The sequence below is a fragment of the Ovis aries genome, chromosome 10 (assembly GCF_016772045.2).
Source record: "Ovis aries strain OAR_USU_Benz2616 breed Rambouillet chromosome 10, ARS-UI_Ramb_v3.0, whole genome shotgun sequence".
Taxonomy (NCBI): Eukaryota; Metazoa; Chordata; class Mammalia; order Artiodactyla; family Bovidae; genus Ovis; species Ovis aries.
Window position 1 is genome coordinate 29,982,569 of NC_056063.1, and position 15,811 is coordinate 29,998,379.

Below are 15,811 nucleotides of genomic sequence, written 5' to 3' on the forward strand. Positions count from 1 at the left end.
CCTTATAGAAGAAACTGAAGAAGAACTAAAGAGCCTCCTGATGAAAGTGAAAGAGGAGAGTGAAAAAGTTGGCTTAAAGTTCAACATTCAGAAAACAAAGATCATAGCATCCAGTCCCATCACTTCATGGCAAACAGATGGAGAAACGGTGGAAACAGTGGCAGACTTTATTTCTGGGGGCTCCAAAATCACTGCAGATGGTGACTGAAGCCATGAAATTAAAAAGACACTTTCTCCTTGGAAGAAAAGTTATGACCAACCTAGATAGTATATTAAAAACCAGAGACATTACTTTGTCAACAAAGGTCCATCTAGCCAAGTCTACAGTTTGTCCAGTAGTCATGTATGGATGTGAGAGTTGGACTACAAAGAAAGCTGAGCACAGAAGAATTGATGCTTTTGAACTGTGGTGTTGGAGAAGACTCTTGAGAGTCCCTTGAACTACAAGGAGATCCAATCAGTCCATCCTAAAGGAGATCAGTCCTGAATGTTCATTGGAAGGACTGATGTTGAAGCTGAAACCCCAATACTTTGGCCACCTGATGTACAGAGCTGTCATTTGAAAAGACTCTGATGCTGGGAAAGATTGAGGGCAGGAGGAGAAGGGGATGACAGAGGATGAGATGGTTGGATGGCATCAGCAACTTGATGGACATGAGTTTGAGTAAACTCTGGGAGTTGGTGATGGACAGGGAGGCCTGGTGTGCTGCAGTCCATGGGGTCACAAAGAGACATGACTGAGTGACTGAGCTGAACTGAGCAGAAGAAATTCATAAGTAACTATAAATCGTTGCCCTACCTTCTGAGTCATCAGTCAAAGAAAGGAGACACAGGGAATAAACACTCCTGCAGTGGGCTCTGTTGGCTAACCACACAATACAGAGCCTTCTAAGAGAATTCTGATTTTGATTAATTTTTTAGGTCAATAAAGAGGCCCCAGAGTCAGTTAGTTTGGTCCCAACTGATGCCCTCAAGTACCCTGGCAGCTGTTTATGGTCCAGAGGTTGTAGACACCTTAAGTTGTCCCCATCAACTTTAACTGGACAGGATCCAACTAGACACATCCCAGGTGCAGGGCCTAAGAGACTCGGGTTCAATCCCTGGGTCAGGAAGGTCTCCTGGAGAAGAAAATGGCAACCCACTCCAGTATTTGTGCCTGGAGAATGCTATGGACAGAGGAGCCTGGCGGGCCTTGGTCCATAGAGTCTCAGAGAGTCAGACACGACTGAAGCAACTTGACACAAACACACATCTAGAGACTAAGGATTAGCATACTCTATGGTTAGAGGCTCTCTCCTGCTGGACATGGATAAGAAACACACAGCCCTTACTGCCTTGAAACCACAAAGTGAAACAGATTTAGGATGAAATGATGCTGTGCGCTAAGCCAGAGAGACAGAGAGAACCAGACTCTTGAATAACACTGTTGAACTCCTGCACCAACAAACCACCAATCTCCCCTTTCAATTCCAGCAACAAAATTCCTTTCATCCCCTCTGAGGACTTTCCTGCCCCTTGCACTTACACTGCAAAGGAGAGTATGACCCTGTAAAGAACCTTCAGGTGGCAAGGGAGCAGTCCACAAGTTTTGGGCAACCATGGATGACAACGCGTCTACTACCTTCTGCATCCACAATGGGCCAAAAAGCTTTCCAGGGCTCCAACCCCTAGAAATAGGGCACTTGGTGTAAGAAATAATAGAAACACTTTAATCTTTGCAGAAATAAAAACCACATTTGCATTCTCAACTCTCCATTCCTGAAAGAATAAAAACTCACAAACAAGCTGAATTATTTAGGTTAAGAGGGCTGTCAACAGCCATATTTCCCCTGAATTACAATTCCCCTTCTCCTTTCACATCACAAAAGCATCACTGGGATTATCCCACAAATAGCCAGGTACAATTATCTGCAGCATCTTCTGCCCGGGCCCCATTTAAACTCGTGTATATATCCATGCACATAACCAGCCATTAACCCAGCCCCACAGGCATGCTGCGGCTTCATTTCCTTAAGTCACGCCTGAAGATCACCAGGTCCACTGACAGCAGTGATCACCCTCCTGGGTGTAGAGTCCTGAGCACTCGTGTGCCCTCCTCAGCCTCACAGTTCATCATTCACCTCATTTTGCAGCAGGTGAGGCAGAGGAAGCACAGAGCAGCTGAGCCCTGAGACACGATGAGTACGGGATGGAGCCTCTGTGTCTGGCTCCTGCTGCCCGTCTCCCTGTTCTACCACTCGCTGCCTCTGCTGAAAAGCTCACTCAGATCCACCAGTTATAAGACTCGGCGAAATAAAAGGCGATTCATACACAAAATGAAATGAAAAGAGAGTCTAATAAATTCTTACTTGTTTACCAGTGGAATACTAAGGGCCCAGCCGGCAGCCAAGTCTGGATATTTAAAAACTGTAGGATTTTCAGAAAAGGCATAATGGTGAATTATTGTAGACTCTTCATCATGTAATGCTTTTCCTAAAAACCATTCCTGTTAAATAAAGATAGAAAAAAATTTTTAAAAAGCCATTCAGGCAAGACTCAAAACAAATAAGTACCATTAGTTTTAGTTAAATATTCTGAGTGATAAAGCATAAGCACAGATTATATATTTTTTAAGAATTTTAACAAAAATATAATACTCATATGATAATGAATACAGCATAATCTTTGGCTATGAAGAAAGCAATTTAAGATCATACCATCAGGATGAACAAAATGTTAGTCATCATTACATTATAAACACAAAAATGTTACTTTATAGAATATTTCCTATCAAAATACTATTAAAGGAAATTGTTCCTTTTTTGTGTGTAGTTCAACATTTATTTAATGAATTTAGGAACAAAGTGATAGTCTACGAATACAGTTTGAATACAAAAACAATCAAATGTAGAAATTTATATACTAATTTATTTGTACTGGCTTCCCTGATAGCTCAGTTGGTAAAGAATCCACTTGCAATGCAAGAACCCCTGGTTTGGGAAGATCCACTGGAGAAGGGGTAGGCTACCCACTCCAGTATTCCTGGGCTTCCCTTGTGGCTCAGCTGGTAAGGATGTGCCTGCAATGTGGGAGACCTGGGTTTGATTATTTTTATTGACCAAAGCAGAGTCAGTAGGCTGAAAGATGACACACTCAAATTAGGATAATTCAAGAGGTTTATTTGCCAAAGGGACTGTAACCCTCCCAGGTATGAGGGGTCAGGAAAGAGCCATGAGTGAGACGGCGGGAGTCAGCACAGAGCCCATGACTGCAGAGTGGTCCCCACCCTCTGGTGCTTGAGAGATGAGAGGAAGGAGAAAACAGAAAATTCCTTCCAGAACCAGTGCTTACTTTATTCATTCATTCAATTAACATTTACTATTTGTTATCAATTACCATTTATCCCTTACCAGGTGGGAACAGAGCTTATACAACAGTGGGGAGACAGAAAGCAATCAAGAAAATAAAATGAGTTCAGATAGTGACGGCATGTGCTACGATGAAAATAAAACAGAGTGACGGGGACCACCCTGGAAAGAGGGAACCTCTTAGGAGATCACCACTGAACTCAGCCTTAAGATCACTAAGCTGAGCACACATCTGGGGAATAACAGGTGAGGCAGTTGATATAAAGTCCCTGAAGTGGGAAAAAAAAGAACTTGATATATATCTGATGAAAAAATTTAGTTCAGTGTGGCTGGAAGATACTGGATATGGGAAATAAGGTACAAAAGAGAAGCCGAAGAGAGACCAGGGTTCGTATGTCACAAGAGAACAGCCTGGGTCAGACCTACTCTCCCACCAAGAACAAGTACAAAAGCTGGAGGCGTTCTTAGAGCAGATGATTGAGAGCAGCGGAAAGCAACAGGCAAACAGGATGTGAGGGTTAACATCCCAGAGAGCAGGAGAGCCCACCCATGGGAACCCCATATTCATCGTCTTTACCCTCGAGGAATTTGCTGGTTCTCAGAGCAAAGGAAAAGCTATGACAAACCTAGACAGTGTATTAAAGCAGAGACATCCCTTTGCCGATAAAGGTCCGTATAGTCAAAGCTATGGTTTTTCCAGTAGTTGTATACAGATGTGACAACTGGATCATAAAGAAGGCTGAGCACCAAAGAATTTATGTTTTCGAACTGTGGCGCTGGAGAAGACTCTTGAGTCCCTTGGACAGCAAAGAGATCAAACCTGTCAATCCTAAAGGAAATCAACCCTGAATATTAAATTGGAAGGACTGATGCTGAAGCTCCAATACTTTGGCCACCTGATGCAAAGAGCTGACTCATTTGAAAAGACCCTGATGCTGGGAAAGATTGAAGGCAGGAGGAGAAGGGGATGGCAGAGGACGAGATGGTTGGATGGCATTACTGACTCAATGGACATGAGTTTGAGCAAGCTCTAGGAGTTGGTGATGGACAGGGAAGCCTGGCGTGCTGTAGTCCATGGGGTCGCAGAGTCGGACAAGGCTGAGCAACAGAACAACAAGAGCAAAGGACAGCACAGCACAGAGAGTGGCAGCTGGGGGCTCCTGTATGGCTGCGCCGCAGAGACAGCTGGAGCCGGAGGCTGCCACGGAGATAGGGGCTGGCGGGCACCCAAAGGAGCGACGCCAACATTCTGCCTGCAATCTCCCTTCAACTCCTAGGCTACACGAAAACCAAGAGAAAATCACAGGAACCAAGTGGAAAACAGCAGTGAAGTGGCTAAAATCTAAGCAGAGGAAAACTTCAGCAGTAGTTCTGGGAGCCCAAGGCTGGAGTACAGGGTCTCCTAGGGGAAAGGGTCTATGGATAAGGGCAGTCTGTAAACAGACCCACCCAAACAAGGTCTACAACCCCAGAGAAGATCCAGTCTTCCTGTAGGAAGGGATACCACCCACAATCTCTTCAGTTTTTCACATCAAAGAGCTGACACTGAGTGAAAATTAACCCTGCATAACAAGAAACAGGACCACACCAAAAACAGAAAAATGAGAACTAGAGCTTCACAAATAAGATTTTGCAGTTAAACTATAGTTAATATGGTTAAGAAAATAGATGAAAAGATGATTTTTACCAAAGAACTAGAACCTATAAACAAGAGCCAGACAGAAATTCTAAAACTGAATAATGCAATAGCTAAAATTAAGAATTCAAGTGAATATCAGACATTAATAATATTGGGTTGGCCAAGAAGTTTGAGTTTGTACAGAAAAACCCACACTGACTTTTTGGCCAACCCCAATACAAGAGATACCAGGGCTTCAGCTAATAGCTGAAGCTAGTAAAGAATCTGCCTGCAATGCAGGAGACCCTAGTTTGATTCCTGGGTTGGGAAGATCCGCTGGAGAAGGTAAAGGCTGATAGACAGGGATGCCATTTCTGAGATGCGGGAGACTGAGGTGGAAGAGGAACAAAGGGGAACGCAGAGTTCATGTTTGAACCGGGCGAGTCTGCAGCTCCTGCTGGGCTGTGGGCACGGGATCAGAAAGCACAAAACTCACTCCCTTGGCTCCTTCACTCGTGGCTCAACCTGACGTGAGCTGTGAAGCTCTTCCTAAATACCCCAAACAGAGAAGGAAGTCCACCCCCAGCCTATCCGGCATCCCTCTCATTTTGTGTTCTTTCTCTCCACAGCACTTACTACCATCTGATGTAGTATTTCAGGTCTGCCTACTGCCCGTCTCCCCGGCATCACTATGAACACTCCCTCCTTGTGACCTGGGGTGGTGTCCATTTCACCCGCCGCTCTATCTGCAGGCCCCCTCACCTGCCCCAGGTGCTCCGAGTTTTGTGTTAAATGATGCACCAATCCTGGGAGAGCTTTCAAAGGCAACCATTAAAGAAACGTCAGCAGGATCATTAAGTACCCAAAGTTCTAAAGCTTGGTAGTATTTTCTGTTATCCAGCCATCACGACCTCCCTCCCTATTCCTTATCAGAAAATAAAAGCAGGAGAGAGACAGTGCTGTCTCCTAAGAGCCCTCTTCTGCTCATGGCTGTATTTCAAACACCTCCCCGTCTCAGTCTGGGTCAGTTCAGCAACAAGTTGTAAATGAGCAGACATGAAAGGTCTAGGTTCCTAGTTCCACCCGAGGATTTCTTCCCACCACTTTATGGATATATGAAGTCACCACTGGGCAAGGGAAGTAATTATAAAGCAAATAACCTTGGCTTAAGATAGAAAATTCAACAGCTTAAAAATTCAAATGACTAAACATTAACCAACATGAAAATCATCACATTTAACATACCATGTACATATAGCTTGTTTAAAGAAAATAAAAAACACTTCATCATAAATAAATGATAATTTTATCATTTCAATGTTCAGTATATTTTAGCACTTTTCTCAATAATCTTCCACTATTATAATCTCCTGTTCCAAACATAAATTTATACAGAACATGTTTTTATATTTTAATGATTAAGAGCAGTGTTTGGCTATCTAGTATATAAGACTGTTTTTCAATATTTTTGTGGGGGGTTATACTGTAAAGTAGGCTTCCCTGGTGGCTCAGACAGCAAAGAATCTTCCTGTAATGCGGGAGACCTGGGTTCAATCCCGGGTAGGGAAGAGCCCCTGGAGAAGGGCATGGCAACCCACTCCACTATTCTTGTCTTGCCTGGAGAATCCACATGGACAGAGGAGCCTGTCCATGCTGCAGTCCTTGGGGTCGCAGAGTCAGACACAACTGAGCAACTAAGCATCAGTTCAGTCAGTTCAGTTGCTCAGTCATGTCCGACTCTTTGTGACCCCATGAATCGCAGCACGCCAGGCCTCCCTGTCCATCACCAACTCCAGGAGTTCACTCAGATTCATGTTCATCGAGTCAGTGATGCCATCCAGCCATCTCATCCTCTGTCGTCCCCTTCTCCTCCTGCCCCCAATCCCTCCCAGCACCAGAGTCTTTTCATAGACGCATATTATAAACTACTCTAAGTGAGAAATTGGGAGAAGGCAATGGCACCCCACTGCAGTACTCTTGCCTGGAGAATCCCAGGGACGGGGGAGCCTGGTGGGCTGCTGTCTATGGGGTCGCACAGAGTCAGACACGACTGAAGCGACTTAGCAGCAGCAGCAAGGGGGAAATTAATACATATTCTGTGAAGAAGCACTCCCTGTTGTGTCCCTCTTTGTGACCCCGTGGACTATACAGTCCATGGGACTCTCCAGGCCAGAATACTGGAATGCGTAGCCATTCCCTTCTCTAGGGGATCTTCCCAACCCAGGAATCGAATCCAGGTCTCCACACTGCAGGTGGATTCTTCACCAGCTGAGCTGCCAGGGAAGCCCAGTGATTTTCCTAATGACTTCTTAATAAAGACTATTAAGACAAACTGTAAAAGAATAACTCAGTGCTCTAGTAGTATCTTAGAATTACTCTTTGCCAGCACGCATGTTTTACCTCTATTAAGAATTAAAAATTAAAGACATTTCAGCAAATGCACACATAATAAAAGCATCCTGTAGGGGAAAAAGAAAGCCAGAAAGACTTCAATAAGATATAGAAATTAATAGAAATCACCCAGAAAGGCAATTAACAGAGATTAATTACTTTAATAAAGATTGAAGTTTTTCATTTAAAATATTGTATGACAGCATAAATTTGATTGGTGAGGATGACACGATATTGAAGGGAAACAATGTCAGAATCCAGTGAAATAATGACATTCTAACACATATTATTTTAATATAGTTTATTTGTGTCAGTGTCAAAACTAGGTTTGTTTTATACTTTTTTCCTAAAATTTCATACGGTCGGGGGAAGAAAACACTGGTTTGAGCTAACTTCAACATCATGTAATTTTTATTCCCTAGTTCTAGTTTTAAATGAAATAAAACGTCCTTGACTTTTTTTCATGTCGTAGAGCTCACAAAAGAAGAAAATGTCTTATTTTACCTCTGTTCTGTACTTGATTTTCATGAACTTGCTCTGAACTTTTAAATTTATCATTCCAATTTTCATTAAAAAGTACAGTGAGTCACCATCTTCTGTACAGAATTAGAGCTATGGATAATGGAAAAAATAATCTCCAGGTGAAGCAAACACTAGGAGGCGATTAAAACTCCTACATTCCAAAAAAGAGCTGGGAGTTTTTCTCAAGTCAAAGGAAAACATAAAAGCCTAACAAATCTTTTACATAAAACATGGCACAAAGCACACAGACACTGCTCAGCACCATCTGAAAAGACTGGATCAGACACATTCATAAATCTTCTCTCCTTTGAAGGAATTTTTTTTTTAACCTAACAACTTTCTCATTCAATTATATCTGTGTTTTCCCAGAAGTCAAAAGCATGAAAAGAAATCATAATGGGTCCTTACAGCATTTAAAAAGCATCAAGACCAGTGGTTTTATTGTAGTAACAAACTTTCCAACCAACCTAATGGTTGGAAACCAACCTAATGGTCACCGTTGCCCAATTCTGTGTGTGTCCACATCAACAAACCCCGCAGGCACTAGGAAGCCACGGCTCCTTTTCCATACCCTCACTGAATCTGATTCACTTCTGGAGTGGGCATCAGAACAGGGGTGGGCGGGTGTCCATCAGTACCAGAAAGGACCCAATTCCACTTATTCCACATTCAAAGAACCCCATAAATTGATCACGGCGTAACCTGGACTTCTCCAAGAGAACCGAACAGCCTAATTTACCCTCCAGAAAGCTCCAGAGCTGCCTGTCAACCTTCAGAGATACTGCACGTAGCCCAGCAGGACAGCTGACGTTTCAGAGTTACTCAGTCCTACACAAATATTTAGGGTTTCTCAGGCGGCTCAGTGGTAAAAAATCCACCTGCCAATGCAGGAGACACAGGAGATGCAGGTTTTATCCCTGAGTCAGGAAGATCCCCTGGAGGAGAGCGTGGCAACCCACCGCAGTATCCTTGCCTGGGAAATCCCATGGACACAGGCGCCTGGTGGGCTACAGTCCATGAGGTCACAAACAGTCAGACACGACTGAGCATGCACGTGCACACACACGCGCACACACACACACACATATTCAATGACCACCTAGTAAGTGTTAAACACTGTGTTCAGCACTCAGCACTTAGAGGTAAACATGATCCATTTGCAACATCCTATCTGCATGAGATAAACTGTTAAAATATGAAGGCAGGGGTGAACTTTTCTCACAAGGTGTATCTATCTCACCTCCAGCCCTTCTCAGATATTGTTCCCTCTGCTTAGAGTTCTCTCTCCTACTAACTCCTACTCACTCCATGGGACTCAGGTTAAATGTCACATTACGTCATGACCTTCCCAAATAAGATCTGATGCCCTGCTGTGTTGCTTCTAACAATGCCCAGTGTTTCCCTTAAAAGATGTCTCACTTTTAACTGTAACTGCTTCTTCGACGGTGCATCACTCCCTGCTACTCTGCACCATCCATCCAGTCAAGACCCTTGTCTGTCAGTCCAAGCTCCTGCTATCATAGTGCCCAACACACAGTTGGTACTCAAAGTTATTTCTTACCTAAAATAATATGCGGTCATTGTTGACAAAGAGAAATAACCAATTTGAACTTATTTCTGAACTCTGGTTTATAGTTTTCTTAATTTTCTAAAACTGGTAAAACATATAGGTGCTTTTTTTTTTTTTTCATTTAAAAATGGCTCATTGTAACTTTCATCTGTCTGATAGCTCCAAACCTCAACGAGAATTATTTAACATTGTTTCCAGATATTTAACTGCTATTTCATTCTTTTTTCTTTAAAGTTAAAGCAAGTTTACTGAGATACACATTCCATATAATATGCTGCATAGCACAGGGTGAGAGCAGCCTATTTTGTTCTTCTTAATTTTAAATTAAGTGTTTTTTATTGGACTGAAAAACCTGTTAATCAAAATTAAACTTCCTTTAAGCACTTTCTCCATGCAAAATAAAAATACTTGAAGTTGTATTTACCTTTGATGGGTCATATCTTCTGAGTGTTTCTAAGAGTTGTACAATTTGTATTCTTGTCTCTTCTTCACAGAAGAAAATCCATGATGAATTTCTGCTATACATTACAGAAAAGCTGAGAAAAGGAAAGATTCTAGTAATCATTCTTATAAAGTGAGTTTTATAACAAGGTTTAAAACTTACTAAGGAAGAGAAAGCAGGAAGCAAATAAAGGACATACGAAATAGCATGAAATCTGAATTTTTTTCCCCTGTTATTTTTCTTCCATGTATAGTTTCAGCTTATATTAATAGAAAAGCCAGATACTAATGGTTTATGAAACAGCCAGAGTTCAAGTTAACTCTTTCCATGACAAACCCCAGATCAACAGATCTCAAAATCAGTCTCAAAATATCAAATATACTGATATTATATCTTTTAAGAAAGAAACATTTAAAAATAAAAGCTATTCATGATTAAGAATCAATCATTAAGAAATCTGATTAAGGTAGCAGTTATAGAATCCAACGACTTTACTTGCTGACTCTGGGGAAAAACACGCTTAGTGAAAAAACAAGGAAGCCTACAAGTGTCAGGTAGGGATGCCAATGATGAGCACGTTTCAAGGGCAACGTACTGCGGTAACAACGGAAGGATGGTCCACGCGCCTTCCTGCTGAGCCAGCTGGTGAAGGAGAAGCACTGTGGGCATTTCCTGAAGAAACAACCATCAAAGCAAAACATAAATAACACAATATGGCCACAATGATTTCCTTAAGAGACTCAAATTTCAAACCAGGTATTTTCAAAGATCTGACATTTTATTCTTCATACTACTCTCTTCTTTTTTCTTTTCTTCGGGAGCCACTAGAAATGAAGGACTTTAACTGAACCCACGCAAGCTCCCCAGCGCCTCGGCTCCAGACAGCGCCGAAGCCCTGAAATTTGCATGTCTGCAGTTGGACTGTGAAGAAGGCTGAGCGCCAAGAATTGATGCTTTTGAACTGTGGTGTTGGAGAAGACTCTTGAGAGTCCCTTGGACTGCAAGGAGATCCAACCAGTCCATTCTGAAGGAGATCAACCCTGGGATTTCTTTGGAAGGAATGATGCTAAAGCTGAACTCCAGTACTTTGGCCACCTCATGAGAAGAGTTGACTCATTGGAAAAGACTCTGATGCTGGGAAGGATTGGGGGCAGGAGGAGAAGGGGACGACCGAAGATGAGATGGCTGGATGGCATCATGGACTCGATGAACGTGAGTCTGAGTGAACTCCAGGAGATGGTGATGGACAGGGAGGCCTGGCGTGCTGCAATTCATGGGGTCGCAAAGAGTTGGACACGACTGAGCAACTGAACTGAACTGAACTGAACTGAACTGAAAGCCGACTGGAAAGGAAGAGCCCAGGGCAAGTGAGGGAAAACTCAGAGGTATAAACACAGCTTTTACTGTGTACCCAACGGAGGAAGCATGTGGAAAATGGAAAATAAAACACTTCGGCTAAACAAAAGGAATAATATACAATTTATCTGATGTGAAGAAAAACACTTTAGAATGCCCTAAAAACACTAAAACACCACCATAATGAAGAGCTTCAGTTCTGAATACTAGAAATAGAATCCTTAAGTATTCAGGCAACAACAGTAACAGTATAATGATGGAATTTCAAAATCTACAAGCTTTGTAAGAATGAAGATCCAGAAATAGACACAACTATAGCTATATATACATGCATACATATACATGCTACTGCTGCTAAGTCACTTCAGTCGTGTCCGACTCTGTGTGACCCCATAGACGGCAGCCCAACAGCCTCCCCCGCCCCTGGGATTCTCCAGGCAAGAACACTGGAGTGCATTGCCATTTCTTTCTCCAATGCATGAAAGTGAAAAGTGAAAGTGAAGTCGCTCAGTCGTGTCTGACTCTTAGCGACCCCATGGACTGCAGCCCACCAGGCTCCTCCGTCCATGGGATTTTCCAGGCAAGAGTACTGGAGTGGGGTGCCATTGCCTTCTCCAGCATACATATACATAGAGACTCATATTTTTTAAGCTATAAATACAAAATGATTAAGCAGTATTCAATCTATTTCCAGTTGTGACAAGCCAAAAGTCAGACATATAATATGCTTGAACACCCCACAACAAACTTCAGCATATTCTGTGCTTTATACAAGCTATATCCAGGTAACTATTACAGAGAAAAGACTTTAAGGATACATGTTTAACTATTTGAAATATTACCACAGTAAAGTAGATTCCATACCATTCTTGAAGTTCATATAAGCTTATTATTTAAGAAAGAATGATTTTCAATATAAATCTTTGGACTATCAAATATGTCTTCTTTCTTCATTTTATATAGTATTTTTAAACTTTCATGTACAAATATGAAATGTAAAAACAGTAACCTAAGGTTACATCATACTCAGAGAAGGCAATGGCAACCCTCTCCAGTACTCTTGCCTGGAAAATCCCAAGGACAGAGGAGCCTGGTAGGCTGCAGTCCATGAGGTCGCTAAGAGTTGGACACGACTGAGTGACTTCACTTTCACTTTTCACTTTCATGCATTGGAGAAGGAAATGGCAATGCACTCCAGTGTTCTTGCCTGGAGAATCCCAGGGACGGGGGAGGCTGTTGGGCTGCCGTCTAAGGGGTCGCACAGAGTCAGACACGACTGAAGGGACTTAGCAGCAGCAGCAGCAAGGTTATATCACACTAACAATATGGCACGTTACAGAGAAAAGCAAACCCTCAAGTCTGAATTAGCAGCTACCCAATGTAACTCTGGGCTTTCCTACTGTTGATTCTGAATAATGAAGTAATTCTCACTGTCTTTCAAAATTTGTTATATGTATGCATATATACATACTAGCTGTATGTTTTATACACATATATGCCACACATGTACACGTATATGCCAGATATATATATACACACATATATAGCTACACATATATAGCTATATGCTATATACATATATATGCCATATATATACAAATATATACCACACATATATTCATAGGGGATTATATAAGAGAAAAATATCATGTGTGAAGATAATAACTTTAATACTTGCATTAAAATTTCAAATAATTATTTGTTGTTCAGTCACCATGTTGTGTCCCAACTCTCTGCGGCCCCATGGACTGCAACATGCCAGGCTTCCCTGTCCTTCACTATCTCCTGGAGTTCTCTCAAACTCATTGGGAGCATGCTAATATGCATTAGCTAGAAAACAAACACAGAAGACACTAAAAAAAAAAAGAGTCTTACAAGAAAATAAGTAGCAAATGAGCTGTTATGTAGCAAATGAAATTATAATAATGAAGACATTATGACAATGGGAATGTCTTTACGCTAAATATTAAAACAGACATAACTCCAACCATGCAAAATAAAACAGAGAGCGTAAGGGAGCCAGAAAAATGAAAATATTTATGTCAGAATGATGAAATGATTACATGTACACTTTAAACTATCTGTTAAGTAAAAATCTGTTTTCAGCAGAAATAAATACAAAAATTTGGCTTCCAAACAAGAACCACCCGTCTGAGTTATATAGCAAGTTATAGGAAATATACAAGGGATGGCAACAAGTATTGATATGACACCAGACAAGTAACCTCAGCAGAAAGACTGTGAGGGCACTTGCCAGGCAAAGATGCAAAGAAGGTCAGGATGATAAAAGTGCAGCAAGGGTTTGGGCAGTACAAAGGAGGAGTTAAATTCTAGACTAAAATAAGCTCTCTGGGTTACTGGTAGGTTACAATCTTTCCTATCTCCATCACTTTTTGTTTACTAAATCATATGCCTGGATTTCGTATTTGCTTCAGTTGGTTAACACAAAAATGGTAGTCAAGTTTTCTGTACCTCTGCATCTCCAAATAGAAGTATTTCAAAAACTAGTGTGCTGTTGACAACTATCTCCAAATATGTCTCAAAATATAAACTAGGTCCTCACCTGATACTCAAAAACATGATCTTGAATAAGCCAAGGCCATTTGTGAGAGTTGGACCACAAAGAAGGCTGAGCACCGAAAAACTGGTGCTTTCAAATTGTGGTGTTGGAGAAGAATTCCTTGAGGGCTCCGGGGACAGTGAGGAGATCAAACCTGTCAATTCTAATGGAAATCAATCCTGAATACTCATTGGAAACACTAATGCTGAAGCTCCAACACTTTGGCCACCTGATGCAAAAAGCTGACTCATTGAAAAAGACCCTGATGCTGAGAAAGACTGAGGGCAAGAGGAGAAAGGGGCAACAGAGAATGAGATGGTTAGATAGTATCACCAACTCAATGGACATGAATTTGAGCAAACTCCAGGACATAGTGAAGGACAGGAGAGCTCGTCAACTGAACAACAATAACATTTTACTTAGAAAGTTTTGTCTATTAATCCTCAGAAAGTACCAATAGCTTTTATTCTTGTTTTATATATACATACGTGTGTATATATGTATGTATGTGTATATATGCATTGTGTCTGTATGCACACACAGACCAGACTTAGATACACACATATGCATATGTATTGGGTTGGCCAAAATGTTCATTCGGAGTTTTCTGTAAGGTGTTATAGAAAAACGCAAATAAACTTTTTGGCCAACCAAATATTAGCATGCTGTGGGTGTGCTCAGTCCAGCTCTTTGCAACCCATGGACTGTAGTGCCCCAGGCTCCTCTGCCCATGAGATCATCCCGGCAAGAATATAGGAGCAGGTTGCCATTTCCTCCTCCAGGGGATCTTCCAGACCCAGGAATCAAACCCATGTCTCTTGCATCTCCTACATAGGCAGGCGGATTCTTTACCACTGCACCACCTGGGAAGCCCTTATTAGCACCCTGAGATAAAATAATTTAAAAGGTAACAACAAATGTTCCATCAAATGATCTCTCAGTTCTTAACACTGTAATAATTTATATTCTGTCTGTTCTACCCACACCACAAGACTTATACCTCTTTTAAGTATCATATCGACAGTTTAAAGCACTTTTGGACACAAAGACCATTTTTTAAAATGTAATGCCTGGCTGAAGAAGAAAGAGTTTTCAAACAAAAAATCAAGGGAAAAGTAAGAAAATGTTCTATCAACAGAGCCCTTTGGAATAAAAGCTAGACGCTATAGCAAAGGCACTGATGTGTGGAGTACTGCCTTTCACCAATCTGCTGCTAAGTCGCTTCAGTCGTGCCCAACTCTGTGCGACCCCATAGATGGCCTCCTACCAGGCTCCTCTGTCCCTGGGATTCTCCAGGCAGGAACACTGGAGTGGGTTGCCATTTCCTTCTCCAATGCACGAAAGTGAAAAGTGAAAGTGAAGTCGCTCAGTTGCGTCCGACTCTTAGCCACCTCATGGACTGCAGCCTACCAGGCTCCTCCGTCCATGGGATTTTCCAGGCAAGAGTACTGGAGTGGGGTGCCATTACCTTCTCCGTCTCACTGATCTAAAGAATGCTTATTCACCAAACCATGCTACTATTTTAAACCTAAAAGCTGAAGGTAAAATTCTATCAAAAATGAGATAATACCATTTCAGAGGCAAGCATAAGGGAACTAAAAATACAAATAATCAAATAAAGGTAAGTAACAGAAGAGGAAAATTTTAAAAAATGGAAAAGTTGATCACGGTAATTTAAATACATTTAATTCTATTTGTCTCATTGAACCAAAAATCTACATTTCTAGCAGGCATCTGCTTCTATCCTAATAAGCACTTTGAAGTCAGAAAGCCTAGAGGACCTTCCCACAGTACTTCCTTTGAACATTTTTTCTCAAGGCACATTCGCATTTAAAGACACTAATAATTACTGAGAACCAAAAATGCAAAACCAACACTCTCCCTTGTTACCTGGCTCTCATACATATTCATCATCTTCATTCACAAAAAGGTTCAGATTCCACAGCTGAGCATCTGAAGATGCTCTGAGAGGAGAAAGCCCATTATTCTTGATATGGAGAGAGAG

At 41.7% G+C, this 15,811-nt stretch overlaps 1 protein-coding gene across 2 annotated transcripts in view; it reads right to left on the minus strand.

Annotated features, from left to right (window-relative positions):
* The window catches only part of B3GLCT (beta 3-glucosyltransferase), a 112,390-nt gene that overhangs the window by 48,226 nt on the left and 48,353 nt on the right, over positions 1 to 15,811 (minus strand). For both annotated transcript variants that reach the window (XM_027973624.2, XM_042254819.1), the window contains exons 5-7: positions 10,486 to 10,562; positions 9,873 to 9,984; positions 2,349 to 2,485 (exon numbers count right to left, since the gene is read on the minus strand). In XM_027973624.2, coding sequence (XP_027829425.1) covers positions 2,349 to 2,485; positions 9,873 to 9,984; positions 10,486 to 10,562 — 326 coding nt within the window. The remainder of the gene's footprint in view (positions 1 to 2,348; positions 2,486 to 9,872; positions 9,985 to 10,485; positions 10,563 to 15,811) is intronic.